The sequence below is a fragment of the Acinonyx jubatus genome, chromosome C1 (assembly GCF_027475565.1).
Source record: "Acinonyx jubatus isolate Ajub_Pintada_27869175 chromosome C1, VMU_Ajub_asm_v1.0, whole genome shotgun sequence".
Classification (NCBI taxonomy): domain Eukaryota; kingdom Metazoa; phylum Chordata; class Mammalia; order Carnivora; family Felidae; genus Acinonyx; species Acinonyx jubatus.
Window position 1 is genome coordinate 30,891,662 of NC_069381.1, and position 17,228 is coordinate 30,908,889.

Consider the following 17,228-nt stretch of genomic DNA (forward strand, 5'->3'; position numbering starts at 1 on the left):
CCTCTGAAAACGTGGGGGAAGATGTGCTGTCCCCCTTATGGTGGATTAGGGGCTTGGGCCCTCCATTTGGCTGTTGAAGAAAAGAATAAGCTGGACGACTTTGGAGTAGCCACAACCCTCAGGTTACATAAGAATGATAAATATTTAACTCATAGAGACGTGTGTTTTGAGGATTATATTGGGATAATTCATATAAAGCACTTAGCACAAAGCCTGGCACATAGTAAGAACTCAGCAAATGTTAATTGTTTCTCTTCACTTTCTTCCACTCCCTCCACTAGCTTTCTGCCAGGCTCCATTCATTCTTTTCCAAGGACACTTAGGGGGCGTGCCCTGTCCTCTCTCCGCCCACCACAAGCTCCGCCCCTCACTTCTGCCTGGCTTGGTTCTTGAGAGGCGGAGCCGAGGGAAGAGCCCAGGGCGACGCGGTAAGGGCGGGGCGCATGCGCGGGCTGGGCTGGGTGGAGGTGGAGAGGAAGAGCTGCCGGAAGTAGGCGGCGGAGGTGGTGGCAGAGCCGGCGGCAGCTGCCAGGGAAACCGAGGCACGGGACGCACGGCCCGCAGACAGGCAGGCCAGGCGGCGTCTCTGCGCGCCCAGGAGTGCCCCGTTTGCCTGGGCTGAGGGTCTCTAGTCCGGCAGCCTCCTCTGGACTCGGGCCTTTCCCTGAGCCCGCCAGGGGGCGCCGCACTGAGGGGGCTGCAGAGTGGGGGGCGGGCGCGGCTGACAAGAGAAGGGGGCGCCCGGCCCGGCCCGAGGGGGAGGGCTTTTCCCCCCGCTCAGGAGGTGCCCCTGGGCGGGGGACCCGGAGTCCTCACCTCCGAACTGAGGCAGGGGTTCCTGGGGGCGAGGAGGGCGCTTCGCCCTCTGCCCCCGCCGGCACCCTGGCCATGACGGGCAAGTCGGTGAAGGACGTGGATCGGTACCAGGCGGTTCTGGCCAACCTGCTGCTGGAGGAGGATAACAAGTTCTGTGCCGACTGCCAGTCCAAAGGTAGCGCATCCCTCCTGGCGGGCACGGGGTGTAGCTAGCCTCCGGCCGCGCCTGGGAGGTGGCCTGTGTGGGGAGGGGGTTTCTGGAGCTTTTAGGCCGCCCGAATCACGTTAAATGGTAAGGCGTGCTTACTCTTACTGATGAGGCTGCCGCGTGTTCTGCGGCGCCGGGATGCTGTGGGGAGAGGCTGCGAGGGCGAGTGTGAGTGCCTGGGAGGGCCGGTGATGATGGGGGTGGAAGTGGCGTGGTGTGTGCAGGTGAGAATGTCTGTATGTCAGGGCTCCGAAGGAGTTCTGGGCCGACTGTCATTTAGAGGCAACCCAGAGCTCACCGCCTTCCACTTGCAAAGCTGGGGGCGGGAGGGGAGGGGGGGAAGGAGGAGGAACTGCAGTGTGTGTGTGTGTGTGTGTGTGTGTGTGTGTGTGTGTGTGTGTGTAGACGGTGGGGGGGGGCGGAGAGGCAGAGAGCGGGAGAGGAAGAGAGGGAGGGAGGGGGAGGAGGGAAGTGACATGACGGTAGAAAAACTGCTTAAATAATTTTTTAAGGTGGTGATTGTTGCTGCCCGCTACTTGCGTAGCAGCTCCTTCTGTCATTTTACAGCCTTGCTGAACTCTGTCAGAGTGCATGGGTAGCTTTCTTTCTGGATATGTGAAGTGGGTACATGCCTTATGCAGTGACACAGTGCGGATTTCTAGACAGCCTGGCCCTGGCCGTGGAGTGCGTTGGAAGCCTAATGTGTGTGTGTGTGTGTGTGTGTGTGTGTGTGTGTGTGTGTGTGGTGGCACATTGTGGCTGAAGTGCAGGATCCTGTTTAGTCAGTGGAGAGAAGGAAGCAGTGGATGCATCAAATATGTTGTTCCATGATGCTTACCCTTCCAAAGGTGAAATGCGATCATTGTAAATGGGCAAAGCCATTTATTCTTTGTTTTCTGTGTCCTCAAAGATTCATGATTTGATCCCATTAAAAATCAGTATGATAGGAAAGCTTGGTTATAAGTGAAAGCTTGGTTATATGCACCCAAAATGTACAGATACGAAATTCTGTAAATATTTTGTTTCCTTATTTTCCTTCTGAATTCTTTGGAATACAATTGGAGAAGTTGGGAAAATACTTTTCCCTTTGGGGGGAAGGGGATAGTTCTATTTGGGGAGCTATTGTTAATTTGCTTCTGTTCATAATGCAGTGGATTTACCACAGTCCTTTGCCATATAGCATATTGGGCACACAGTATACAACAAAGATTCAAATGTATTTGTATTTATCAATATTGAGAAAGGAAGGACATGCCTAATTCATACCTTTAGGTAATTAACTTTTATTTTAGAAACATGAGGTTATGAAAGGAGAACAGGGACACATAGATTTAAATACCTAGTAGTATATTTTGATGCCCTCTGCTAATAGATAAATGGCATGTGCTCTTAGGAAAAAGGTCCCCAGACCTCTTTCCTGAATTTTTGCTGTAGCAAGAATTTGCTTTAAAAAGTATTTTAGAATCGGGGAGCCTGGGTGGCTCAGTTGGTTGAGTGGTGGACTTCGGCTCAGGTCATGATCTCCCAGTTCATGGGTTTAAGACCCACATTAGGCTCTCTGCTGTCAATGCAGAGCCAGCTTTGAATCCTCTCTTCCCCCCCTCTCACTGCCTTCCTCTGCTGGTGCTTTCTCTCTCAAAACATAAATAAACTTAAAAAAAAAAGTATTTTAGAGGCAATTTATATTGAGTAGGTTAATTTCTTATAGTTGACTCTTGTTAAATCTTGTCCTAGATCTACTGGAAGATTCAGTTTAAAATTTAGGAGTGTATCTCCTGGCTTTACTCGCATTCCCTTATGTCCTTAGTTGACAGATCTGGAGTCACAGTGAAGCAACCCACGAGAGTGAGCATTGCTACATTTGGGGAGTCAGATGCCATTTTGATGATTAGTACTGCTTTCAACCCCCCATTTCTCCTACTACTCATACTTACTCATATTCCAATGAAATATAGCATATGGAAGAGAGAGCTTGATTCATCACTTCTTTCCCCCAAACTTTCCACTACTCTTTCTTAATAGCATTACTGGGGATCAGGTAATGAAATATTAGTTAATTCTTAATGAGAACTAGTAACTACTGGCTTGTGAACTTTCTTAACTGCTATTAATGGTAGAATTCTGCCTCCTGAAATGATGTCTTATCACAAATTAGTTTCACATTTTGGCTTAGTGGCTTCAGTGACTTGGCCATTGTAGTAGACATGTAATGACAAGGTGTCAGTCATCTTTCTAATTTTTTAAAATGTTTATTTATTTTTGAAAGTGAGAGACAGAGTGCAAGCAGGTGAGGGGAAGAGAGAGAGGGAGACACAGAATCTGAAGCAGGCTCCAGGCTCTGAGCGGTCAGCACAGAGCCTGATGCGGGGCTTGAACTCAGACTGTGAGATCGTGACCTGAGCCAAAGTCGGATATTTAACTGACTGAGCCACCCAGGTGCCCCAAGTCATCTCTCAATTCAGTTAAATTACACATTGATGAAGCCTCAGTTTATCCATTTTGTGAATAATCTAGCTCCTTCCACTCTTTCAATCTTTGTCACTCATTTTCCTCCTCTTTCCTCATTTTGGTTTCCATAATGATCATGTAGACAACTACCGGGTCATGGAAGTTGACACTTCCATGGAAGTGTCCATGGAAGAGACACTTATATCAGGAGATTAAGTTACCTGTTAGCTCTGGTAAAAAATACATGTAGTGGGAGGAGGTATTTAAAAACTATTGGGTTTGGAAAATGAGATTCAGATCTGAGTTTATTTGTCCCTATGTCTCATGTTGTTTCTTACTTAGAAATTGAGAGCTAACTATACAGAACTTGGTGAGTGATTACTAATCCATTAATATTAAATCACATAATATAGCCCTGGGCTGCAGACCTATGAGCAGGTATTTTTGTGATGTTCTAAAACAACCCTTTGGTAATGGCTCTTCTGTTTAAAATCTTATACTTGCTTAAGGGTGTTACTATCTTTAGATATGTAATGTGAACACCAGAGTAGAAAACAAGCATGTGTGTTCTTTACGTAGTATGAGCTTTGTTGGTCCTGGGATTTTTAACTCTCTTGAACACAAGACTCACCAGTTTCTGGGACTTCTAAGGCACTGAAGTGATTCCTGTGTGGCAAAGGAAGCTGCTTTGTTACTACCTTTTAAAAAGTGCTTTGTTGGGGCGCCTGGGTGGCGCAGTCGGTTAAGCGTCCGACTTCAGCCAGGTCACGATCTCACACTCCGTGAGTTCGAGCCCCGCGTCGGCATCTGGGCTGATGGCTCAGAGCCTGGAGCCTGTTTCCGATTCTGTGTCTCCCTCTCTCTCTGCCCCTCCCCCGTTCATGCTCTGTCTCTCTCTGTCCCAAAAATAAATAAACGTTGAAAAAAAAAATTTTTTTTAAGTGCTTTGACTTACTTTTAGGTCCAAAGATATGGTTTCCTCCTCACCCAAGGATATTGTGACCTTTTGGGTAAATTTTTGGACTGATTTAAGTAGTGATAGAACAAAGGACAAGCTTACTAAAAATTCCAGATATGCCAATGGTAGCTCTACTCAGTTGAGGCTGGGTCCCATTTTTGGATAGAACCTTGTGGGGTTGTACTAGTCCAAGGCTTAATCTTAACTCTGTAGTTCCATAGTCAGTGGCCCTGGAATGACTCCTACTAATCAACCTCTTCAGAGACTGGTTTAAACTAGACACTATCTTACTTACCATGTAAGGATCTTTGTCATGACCTGAATACCTGTTTCCACTAATGGGACGTTACTCTCTCAGTATCAAATTTTTTAAAAAAAATTGAGAGCTTTTTAATGAGCAGAGAATTAAAATGGAAGAGATTTGATGGTCTTGTGGAATATTTACTACAGACTGTGAAATACCACATGGAATTCTGGAGTTTGACAGAAACTTTGTAATATTTGGTACTTTCCCCTTCTGCTGCATCCTGTCTCTGAAATGTTTTACCTTGAATTACCTAACCATTGCTTCTGTTCCAGTTTCCATTATATGTTCTTAAATTTATTTTATTTTTAAAATTTTGTGTTTTTGTGAGAGAAAGAGAGTGTAAGCGGGGAAGAGGGGCAGAGGGAGAAAGAGAATCTTAAGCAGGCTCCACGCTCAACGTGGAGCCCAACTCAGGGCTCGATCCCACAACCCTGGGATCATGACCTGAGCTGAAATTGAGAGTTGGAAGCTCAACCGACCGAGCCACCCAGAAGCCCCTATACTTTTAAATTTAAGAGATATCACTGTCCTGTGGTTCAAAATGTAAAAGCTTCAAAGGCAAATATGTACAAGAAAAAGTTGTATTCTTTGATCCAACTACTAACTAGGCCCAACCCTGGTTAGCTTCTGAGATCAGACTAGATCCAGGTGCATTCAGGGTGGTGTGGCCGTAGACAGAAAAAGTTGTATTCGAATTCCCGATCCCTTGGGGCACCTGGGGTGGGGGAGGAGGTTCAGCCAGTTAAGCACTGACTTCGGCTCAGATCATTATCTGGTGGTTCATGAGTTCTAGCCCCACGTTGGGCTCTGTGCTGACAGCTCAGAACCTGGAGCCTGCTTCAGATTCTGTGTCTCCCTCTATCTGTGCCCCTCCCCTGCTCATGTTCTGTCTCCATCTCTCAAAAATAAATAAATGTTTAAAAAATGAAAAATAAATAATCCCTGATCCTTTAGCCACCATTTTCCCTTCCTCGAAGTAACCACTTTTGGTAATACCTTATGTGATTTTTGAGAGATGATATATACACAAACAACTGCTTTTTTGAAAGTTTACTTCTTTTAGTAATCTCTGTACCCAGTGTAGGGCTTGAACCTACGACCCCAAGATCAGGAGTCACAAGCTCCTCTGACTGAGCCAGCCAAGCACCCTACAAGCAACTACATTTAATTATATGCTTTTTCAGTGCTTTCATGCAGGGAGTAATATTACAGTTCATTTTCAAGCAGTAGTATAATATGGACAGCATGCAGGTGCTCTGTCCATGCACATTCAGGAGCTTCTTCATTCTCTCCAGGTGTTTTCTAAGGTGATACCTAGGATATTTTGATTAAGTTCAAAGATATGCCTAAGTGATTTGGAAACATCTGCTCTTGTTGAAGTCATTTTAGAAAATGTCCTAGGTCTGTCCATAGCACATATTTACCACATTTCAGGTGGTAAAGAAGTATAGGAATGGAAGGGGCTGCAGACTTGATGTTGAAACATCCAATTAAACTCCTTCACTCTTGTTTTAGCTTTGTGGCCTTCAGCACTGCCCTGAATTTTCCTCATTTGAAAAATGAAAGTGCTTTGTAAAATAAATGTTCCACAAATGTAAGCATCACTTGCTATCACCATTGCTGGTCTGATTGATGCGGCCTTGGTTTTAGTTGTTTCACTTTCTGATTTTATGCCCTTAAATACTCTGGTGACTGGAAGCCATGGTTAGAATGACTCACTCAATAATTCCCTAGTCTTTAAGCCAAAACCATTTCCTATATATGGGGGTTCTGGCATTTTTGCAAATGTATTTTATGGTACCCTTGAGGATGGTCTCGGAATTTTTCCTCACTCTTCAAAATTGTATGAAAGATTAGACCAGGGAACTTTATGTAGAGATTTTCTAAAGTAGTCCTAAATTTTAACTCCAGTAAATTAATTTCTGGCTTTGCTTTATATTTGTTTTGTGTTGATAGTTAAGTCATTGCTTGTTAAGTAGCATTTTTTAGAACATGAACTTTCCTATCAGTTTTTAATTATTTTACCTATATTGTGACACCTTTTGAGAGGTTAAAAAAATTCCATCAAATCTAGACAACAGAAGAAGTTTTGTGTCCATCTCTAGTTGTTAAACACTCTTCTCCGGCCAAGATCAAATAAGTTTCTGGGTTTTTACAGCAAATGCACCTTAACTCTAACAGTCATGGCTGGGTTGACACAGTTACACTGAGAGTAATTTATTAAAATCCTCATTAGACTGTCTTTTAATATCAACTTGTTAAGCCTGTTCCCTGGGAGATGCTTTCCTATTTGTTCTCCTTGTCCTTTAAATAACATTCGGTGGCAGTGGGATAGGGTACAAAATACCTTATCATTTAGGCAGAACTCTGCAAACCTCAAATCCACACCATATATATTCTTTCTGAAAATATTTCTAAGCACTTACTTTGCGTCAGACACTGTACCAGGATATGTGGTAGATTCAGAGCTAGGGCCTTTGGTCTGAAGGATTACACAGTTGAATGGGGAAGCAGATGTGTAAACTGATAATGATGCAATGTAGTATTATCATGATGGCACTGTGTGCAGGGAGAAAGGAAAGACTGGAGAAAGCAAACAAGTCCGCCTCAGGAAGTCATGACTTCAAAGGCTGTGTAGGCTGTGTCTTGAATGATAAGCATGACTTTGCTAGGTGAATTTAGGGGACTTTGCATTCTAAGCAGAGGAAAATGGAATGTGCAAAGCTTCCAAAGTAGTGTGTGTGTGTGTGTGAGAGAGAGAGAGAGAGAGAGAGAGAGAGAGAGATTGATTCTCTAGTATATTTTGACTACATGTTGGGAAGTGGCAAGGGATAAAGGTTTTGACAGGTAGTCAGGGGCCAATAAGGTTAAAATCCTAGCCCTGTAGTTGATTTGGTGTATAGTATTGAGATTATGGATATGCTTTAGACCCTCTGCTGTGTAAGAAGCCCATACTATTGGAAGTCTACCTGCTACTCAAATGGAATAATAAGTATTGCAGACATGAAATGTTTTCTAATTGATGAGTAGTAAGAAAGGTCTCAATATTGTGCCCACAAGATCAATATGGAAGTGTGCCTTCACGAGTACATTAAATGATCTTAGAAAAGTCTAGTGAAATGCCAGCAGTAGATATTATGTCATTTCTGGAGTTGACGACGTTGATTTTGAGGCTGAGCATGCTTAGATACTCAAGCGGTTTAAGAGTGCTGAATATTTGATGTGTGCTCTTGGTTGCTGAGTGCTTAGGAGGTGTAAGCAGGTAGCTTGCAGCCTGATCTCTCAGTGCACTTTTCAGCAAACATATTGCTTTCCAATAAACCAGAAAATTACTTTCTTTCTGCATTTTTCATCTGATGTCATTATGATATGTAGGTGGCAGCTTTCTTGGGCACAGTTGTCTATATAACTGTTCACCACATGAGTCATTGTCTGTTCCTATTCTTCTACCTGAAAATTCCCTCTTGGAAATGATGTCATGCAGTTGGTGACTGCAACACTTTACTCATTATGCACATTGCAGTTGGCTCTGTATGCTATGTTGATGGAACCTACCTGTGCCATAGACACGGGATAAAGTGACTTGTTCAATGGACTCAGACTCAATTCCTTCAAATGATATCCCCCCGTAATAAAGACGCCAAGAAAGAATCTGCGTAACGCACACACGTGTTACATTCTGAGCATACAGTGCCTAACTTCTGTTATTGTGTCTGCTTAAATCCTTATCACAGTTGTACTTCTGTTTGAGCAAGTGGCCAGTTTATGTAGATACTAATTTTGAAGAAGTTCTGTATTGGCCCTGGAATGTGACAGTTCAGCTTACCACACTGAAAAGGTAGGAACCAATCTATGTAGAGTAGAACACTTTAAAGTTAATTCACTTTTACCAAATTCCTCTATTGTTAAAGAAATATTCCTATACTGATACATTTAAAAAAATTATAATGTGCCACAATTAACATGTCCACTAGAATGTAAGCTCTACAGGGGCAGGCATAGATGTAGCTCTTAGTAAATATTTGTTTGAATGAATGAATTGATCTTGTCATTATAAATCCTTTGTTTCTTATTAGAAGAAATCTTTTACAGATTATCTGAATAGTTGTTTAATTCTTAAGAAAGTTAAGTTTTAAAATATATTTTAAAGTCCGGGACCTGTCAGGGAAACAGAAACCACTGTAGGTAGTACAAGCAGAGGGGATCTAACATACGTAATAGTAACATACGTAATGGATGATATAAAAGCTTAGCAGGTAAATGGGCTGGTGAGGCAACCCAGATATTAGCAACACCTGGGAGCTACTGTGCCCCTAAGGAAATGAGAAGGTGCTCGTGTCACCAAAGGCCAGAAGTCTGAGCTATCTGGTGTAAGCTAGACGCACAGAAAGCAAAGCTGTGTGGTGCAGCTGGAACTGTGACCCTATAAGAGAGCATTACCCTGGCTTCCCTCTTCCTCCTCCCTCTTAACCTCATCGGTGCCTCCCATTGATGGAACTTACCCAGAAATCGGTTGGCAAGGGAGCCTGGGAGATGTAGGTCCCACTGACAGAGTGGAGCAGGGGTAGGATCCAAGTGGAAACAGGCAAGGCACAGGGGCACTTAAAAAAAATCTCCAAGATGTTATTCTTTCTCTTTATAGGTAAATAGTTGAGTTATTTTGGACAAGAGATAAGTGTTTTCAGGCAGATACGACCTTGTGTGCTTCTAAAGAATCTTAACGGTTGCTGAAAAAATAATTAGTCCCAGGAAGTAACGTAACAACTCAGTTATTGAGCTGGCATCCTATATAATTAGGATGTGTGACCGGGAAAATTGGCTTCTGTTGAATCTGTATTTCGCTATTTTTCGCTCTAGGAGCAGTTTCTCAGTTTGGGTACTCAGAAAATAAGTTCCCACCCTGTCGATCCTGGGAAGTGTTGGGCATGATTGTGTGTGTGTGTGTGTGTGTGTGTGTGTGTGTGTGTGTGTGTATACACATACACTAAGCTTGTCTCATCTACAACTGAAATTGTTGTAGACTTGAGTCAATAACACGTAAGATGTACAAAGAAAGTTTTAAGGATTTCAGCCTTCTAACATGGTGCAGATGAGACTTTCCTTGACAGTTAAAGTAATTGCAGTGGAGCTAATTTTCCTTGTGCTACACATCATTTTAACTAGTGTTATTGGTTCGTCTGGGGTTTTCCCCCCACAGCTTCAGATAGGTTAGCACTGGGGGAGGGAGGTGAGATCACCTGATCCACTTTCTTCTATACTGGACCTGAAAAGTATTTTTTGTCTTCTAAGGAAGGTTGCCGCTGTTCCATTTAAAGGCAGAGCTTTCCAAGGTACTGCTAGTAGTTTTCTTCTTGATTATAAAATGTTTAATGAGTTACAAGATAGAAGTTTGGCACTTTCTAGAAGGGCTTTTTTTGTCAATCAGGTCACCTGCCTTTGGGCCCCTGCTACATTAATGGAATTGGTGGAACTAGGCCAGCAAAGGTTTTCAGTAGAGTGTGAGTATATTTCTCTTCAGGCTGTTATTTTCCACAGAGGCGATGGGGTAAGGGACTCAGAGCAAAGTTGCCGTCTATAAAAATTGCAGATTTCATTGTTCTTCTCTTTCCTCCCCAAATTAATTTCCTCTTGGCAGGTACAATTCACAGATGTAATTAAAGTGTAATTTGGTATTCTAAAAAGCGTATCAGACTGCTTCCCAAAGTACCAGTTCTTTTCAGCCAGTCCATTTCGATTTAAGAGGTACATCTATGCATTTTTTGAAGCCTCATGTTTAATAGTTACAACATTTTGCTACTGTGTTTGACTCTTCCATTTTCCAAACTTTCTCCTTCCCTACCCCACTCTTCTGGCTCCTGTATTTCCCCACAGGCTTTGTGGATGCTGGTCCATTGATGGCTGCACTGCAGGTCCCTTCCCAGTGGAAAACCCCAGAGATGAGCCAAATCTACCTTCAGCTGTGGCCATCCATCAGTGTAAGGTTGCCTGGCGGTTGTCTTCAGTTTGTCCAGCACTCCTCTCCCTTGCTCCCCCTCCCCCTATCCTCCCTCGTGTGTGGCTGAAACTTGCCCTGGAATCCCGCCTTTGTAACATGTCACTGGGTAGTAATAAGACTTTAATATCGCTGCTGCTTTTCGTTTTCAGGTAATGTTAAATAGTTCTCTGACTGTTTTTGTTGACCATAGCCCTCTTTTCCCCACCCAGTTTGTATATTTCTTATGGGTATTCTGGTTTGCTTTTGAATGCATATAGGATATGGTTTATTTAGAAAGTATTGGATTTCATAAGCCCAACTGGAGAATACTTTGTTGATTTTTTTTCTTAATTTCAAGTCAGAACTTTCAAAAAGAAATTTCTTAATCTGAAAGACTGAGAACTGGATCCCTCAGGCACCATTTCATTTCTCCTCACCCAAAAAACAAATGTGTAATGTTCTCATTTTATGATGCGTTGAAAATAATAAAGCGAATACAGGAGTAAGGGAGGCCTACTCTCAGCTCTAGCTCATAAGCCTGGCCTACCGTAATGATTTGAGAAAATAGAGCACCTTCTCTTTTCCTTTTTTTTTTTTTAAATTAGCATGCTGTCTTTCACAGCTAGTGATGGGAAGACCGTAAAATCCCCAAGCCTTTACTGGGGCCGTCTAGCTTACTTCTTTAAGGCCTGTACATTAATCCTGCAACGTAACTTACTGAAGTACACTCAAAGTTAATTTTATTAAGCTTCTTCCTCTTTCCTTGCCTTACTGGAAGTCCCCCAATGTGTAGATTTAGAAATGAATTCTCTAGAATTTCAAGCCTTGAGTTAAACATTTTGTCTTAATATTGTTTAGATGGTTGCTTTTCTTCTTCTGCCTTCAAAAAATAATTTGTTACAGAATTTTCTGTGTGAACTGGTAACATCTTATGCTGCAATCTAAAGATCCTGAAGGAGAGGGTATCAGTGTCTTCTTGCTGATACTTTCCCACTTGCCTTATAATTGACACAAGCTCTTCGATGAATAATAGGAAGGACATTCTGTGCTCTTACCATGATGCTTTTGTTCAAAGTAGCGATAAGCAGCGGTTAGTGGAAAGCCATTTAAGTGTGGCAGCTGATTTGAGAAAGAAAGAGTGAAAAAGATTCAGGCTCTTCTGCTATGTTGAAAGCATTTGTATTGAAAGAACAGCTGTTTGAAACTGGGGGCCCTGTCTCTCTGAAGGTAGGCCTGAGGAGTTTGGTTAGAGGAACTGTCTTAGACTAGAGGAGAATTGTGAGAAAAACTTTCCTGTAGTGTGAGTGCTGTGTGAACGTCCCAGCTTGTATGTGAGAGAAGGAAAAATCATTCAATGCGGCATTGGAAGGAAGATTCCAGAGCAGTTCCTCTGAGCTTTCTGACTAGGTTCTGAAGCTGGTTTGTCTGATACGAGTGACTCAAATCAAAGGCCCATATTGTGGGCAGAGTAAAAATAGGGCTCAGTTTCATTAGACTTCTTTTTCTCTTTTTTAATTTTTTTAATGTTTATTCACTTTTTTGAGAGACAGAGAGCATGAATGGGGGAGGGGCAGAGAGAGAAGGAGACACAGAATCTGAATCAGGTTCCAGGCTCTGAGCCATCAGCACAGAGCCCAATGCACGGCTCAAACCCACAAACTGTGAGATCATGACCTGAGCTGAAGTGGGATGCTTAATCAACCGAACCATCCAGACGCCCCTCATTAGACTTCTTAATGCATTTAAGGAAAAGAAAAAAATTCATCACCATAGACCAATTATTTTTTGTATTGTGGGATATTGGGGAGTGGGGAAGCAGGAAGGTCCTTATGCCTATTAGTTAAACATCTTTAAATGTTATTTTCTTTAAAAAACAAACTTTTTTTTTTCTGCTTTTGAAAATTACTCATATTTGTGAAAAAAATGATTGGGAAGTATGAAAAAGGGTAATGATGCAGAAGATATTTCACATAATCCCTATCACCCATTGTTTTACTTGAAATTATTCCATAATAATTTTATATCATTGTTTTGCTTAACACTCATCATAAGCGTATTTCATGACATTAAAAACATTTAGGTACCTTTACTGTATTCCCTCATTTGAATATGTCATTGCTTATTTAATTCTTGCCCAGTTGTTGAACATTTGGGTTTTTAGTTATTCAGTATTATAAATAATGGTATAATGTAAATTTTTGTGTTGTTGTTAGACTCATGGGTTATTTGTGTGTTCAGAGTTGAGTGGTCACGTGGGCCCTCTAATTTTAAAATGTTGTCAGGGAGTCCTCTGGGCTGAGCCCATGCAGAGATGGCCTTGCTGTGGGGTTGTCATTGTGAACTGCTTCACCGCAGTAGACATCTGTTGAAGTGAGGAGTGGAGAGCTGCAGAGAATCCTGGCTTAACCATAAAGAACAAATTTATGGGACATGATCACAGCAAGATGGGCCAAGATACATTCTTTTTTTTTTTTTAAGTTTTATTTAATTTATTTTGAGAGAGAGAGCACACACGCAAGCAGGAGAGGGGCAGAGAGAGAGAGAGAGAGAGGAAAAGAGAGAACTCCAAGCAGGCTCCTCACTGTCAATGTGGAGCCTGAGAGAGAGAGAGAGAGAGAGAGAGAGAGAGGAAAAAAGAGAATCCCAAGGCAGGCTCCTCACTGTCAGTGTGGGAGCTTGACTCAGAGGTCGAACTCACAAACCATGAGATTATGACCTGAGCCAAAACCAAGAGTTGGACACTTCACTGAGCCACCCAGGTGCCCCCCAAGATATATTCTTATTTTATGCATAGTCTTCCACATTATATGCTTGATATATGGACATGTTGTTGTTCACTGATGAGCATCTTTTGTTGTTCATACAGTCCTCCTTCACTTAACCAGTCCACTGGGAAGGTAGATTAGAAGTCCTCCATTGGTAGAAAGGGGGTAATACTGCTGCCTTTTTTGTTTGTTTTGCGGTAGATTTTTTTGGTTCTGTTTTAAGAGCTTTCCTTGGACTGTAAATTCCACAAGGACAGGGACTGTGTGTTCCATGTATTTCTGTATACCTAATGCACAGCATCTGGCGCACATTGTCCACGTCTCCATCATGAACACGATTATTCTATTAATGTGTGTTCAGATCATATTCTTTTTTTGTTTTGGTTTTTGAAAGTCATCCTCATGCTGTTAACTCTGATGTTGGAAGACCTGTGACAGCCCAGGAAGCCGAGCAGGTGAATTTCGTGGTTGCTTTATTGTGGTTACTTCTTTGCGCCATCTCCTTTTTGTGCTTCTGGCATCTGTGCCACCTTGAAAGAGGGAGCCAGTCACGAAGCCAGTACTCTGCCCTCTCAGTGGGAGGTTTTCGTGTGACACATCATCTTGGGAGAAATGTAGCATGGGGTGTGAAACAGGAGGCTGAAAAAGCACTCCTTTAGCCTTTTTGTGGGATGGGAGTAAATGTTTAGACACTGCTCTCAGGTGCTACAGAAATTAATAATCACCTTGCAGCAGTTTTAGAAGCTCTTCTTGTACCCACTGGAACAGGTTTACTTAATTTGGAGAACCCTGCTTTAGCTGTTTTGAAGCTGCGATTTTTTTTTCCTAGAGGCCTGCCCTGGGTTCCTCTACACACTGTTCCTTTTGCAGGATCTTTCTGTCCACACCGGTGACATTTGCCTCACCCCATTGCCCCACACTTTCTGACCCGTATCTCATTATGCCCAATTCTGAAACATCGAGTTTTGAAACATGGTAGTGAGTGTTTTCTTTTTGAAAGGGCAAATCTCTACCTTTTGCTCTCCTCCCTTAAGCCAGGACTGTTTAGATGACTACTGGACCGTCTGTACTTTGATCCCCGAATTCATTTCTAGTATGCTGTTTGTTTGAAAATGAAAGTTCTCTAGCTTGTTTGGATACAACTGTGATTCAGTTAAACTGGACCTGATTTTCCGTCTGTTTGCCATTGGTTGGGGATCCACTGATGTGTTAGGAAAGCTGCTGCACACCATTGCAGAGAGAAGGCCATATGTCATGGTCTTACACAAGGGTTTGTTTGTTGACTCAGATTTTGTGTAAAGCCTCCTTCTGGGTGAAAGGCACGAGCTTCCCTTCAAATAATGGAAAGGCATATTCTGCCTGGCCACTTGTTCTGGAGCCCTGGTATGTTCCACTCTTCTCCACTTTTGGGCTTCTTTTGAGGAAGAGGAATGTGGGTAGGAAGAGGTGTGAATAAGCCTTCACACACAATCTCAGTTGTTGGGCATCCCAGTAGCAGAGAGTGAACTGTATGTTGTGATAGAAAAGAACATCTAAAGAACAGGGTATCAGTTTAGCAACCATTATTGAGCATCTATGTGTAACACACTTTTGGGGGTATAGAAAGATGATTCTGGCTCCAGCCCAGCTGGTGATTTCTTCTATGAAGTTGGGTAAATGACTTGACCTCTCTGGGTCTTGGTTTCTCCATCTGTGCTTGGACTAGACAATCCTTATGGTTCTTTCTGTACTTAATGTTTATCTGTTTGTTACAGAACAAGAGAAAAGACTTTTTCACAGAATTGATATATTCTTAAATCTCATGTGCTTCAGACTAAATGGCCTAGAAATAATTCCTGTAGAGAAGAACTTCTCAATATCAGCCCTATTGATATTTTGGCTACTTCTTTGTTGAGAGATTGTCCTGTGCCTTGTAGGATGTTTACCAGCTTCCCTGGCCTTGCCCACTAGATGCCAGTCATGACAGTCCCCACCCCCTGCCAATCGTGACAACTAAAAATGTCTCCAGACATTGACATTGCCTCTTGGGGGGAAGTTGCTACAGTTGAGAAGCACTGCTCTAGAGGGCAAAGAGTGGTACTGTTTGAATGTGGGCTATTCTTTCTTTTTTTTTAATTTTATTTTTTATTTTTTAAAATTTACATCTAAATTAGTTAGCATACAGTGCAACAATGATTTCAGGAGTAGCTTCCTTAGTGCCCCTTCCCCATTTAGCCCATTCCCCCCTCCCCCAACCCCTCCGGTCACCCTCAGTTCTCCATATTTAAGAGCCTCTTCTGTTTTGTCCCCCTCCCTGTTTTTATCTTATTTTTGTTTCCCTTCCCTTATGTTCATCTGTTTTGTCTTTTAAAGTCCTCATATGAGTGAAGGCACATGAGTTTTGTCTTTCTCTGACTGACTAATTTCACTTAGCATAATACCCTCCAGTTCCATCCACGTAGTTGCAAATGGCAAGATTTCATTCTTTTTGATTGCCGAGTAATACTCCATTGTATATATATATAACACGTTTTCTTTATCCATTTATCCATCCATGGACATTTGGGCTCTTTCCATACTTTGGCTATTGTTGATAGTGCTGCTATAAACATGGGGGTGCATGTGTCCCTTCGAAACAGCACACCTGTATCCCGTGGATAAATGCCTAGTAGTGCAATTGCTGGGTCATAGGGTAGTTCTATTTTTAGTTTTTTGAGGAACCTCCATATTGTTTTCCAGAGTGGCTGCACCAGCTTGCATTCCCACCAACAATGCAAAAGAGATCCTCTTTCTTCGCATCCTCGCCAACATCTGTAGTTGCCTGAGTTGTTTATGTTAGCCATTCTGACAGGTGTGAGGTGGTGCCTCATTGTGGTTTTGATTTTATTTCCCTGATGATGAGTGATGTGGAGTATTTTTTCATGTGTCGGTTGGCCATCTGGATGTCTTCTTTGGAGAAGTGTCTATTCATGTCTTTTGCCCATTTTTTCACTGGATTATTTGTTTTTTGGGTGTTGAGTTTAGTAAGTTCTTTATAGATTTTGGATACTAACCCTTTATCTGATATGTCATTTGCAAATATCTTCTCCCATTCTGTCGGTTGCCTTTTAGTTTTGCTGATTGTTTCCTTCACTGTGCAGAAGCTTTTTATTTTGAGGAGGTCCCAGTAGTTCATTGAATGTGGACTATTCTTAATATCTATTTTCATTTTGTTCCTCTTCTGCTTATTACCTATCCTGGGGGTGGTGAATGAAGAGCAACCTCATTGGTCAAGAGCTATATCACTCTTCTTTAGCTACTAAAGAAATTCTTCCAAAGAAGAAGAAATATGCATTTCCCAGCCAGTGGGCTCGGTTTGGATCTTCAGAATTATTTTTAGAATATGAGTAGATACTGGTTGTTGCAAAGAGGAAGTTAAGGCTTTAACCTGAAACAACCTAAAAAATGTAAAGAAGTAAGTGTCCCCAGGGAGTGAAGACTGTGACTTCTAGTGGATCAAGTTAGCTGTTGCTGCCTAAAGTGAGGTCATGAGTGATAGTTTAATCATAATATCAAGTGTTGAAATATCAGGTCCACCTGGGAGACTTTGGGGTTTGTTTGTTTGTTTAAGATTTTATTTTTAAGTCGTCTCTATACCCACCATGGGGCTTGAACTTACAACCCTGAGATTGAAAGTCCAGTGCTCTGCTGACTGAGCCAGCCAGGCGCCCCCACCTTGCAGACTTTGAAATGATTGCCTAGCTGTTAGCTCAGCCATCCCTCCCCTACATACC

General features: G+C 42.4%; 1 protein-coding gene across 1 annotated transcript in view; it reads left to right on the forward strand.

Annotated features, from left to right (window-relative positions):
* The first annotated feature begins 452 nt into the window (after positions 1-452).
* SMAP2 (small ArfGAP2) overlaps positions 453-17,228 on the forward strand; it is a 47,901-nt gene continuing 31,125 nt past the window's right edge. Inside the window, exon 1 of the mRNA XM_053212175.1 lies at positions 453-991. Coding sequence (XP_053068150.1) covers positions 889-991 — 103 coding nt within the window. The 5' untranslated portion in view covers positions 453-888. The remainder of the gene's footprint in view (positions 992-17,228) is intronic.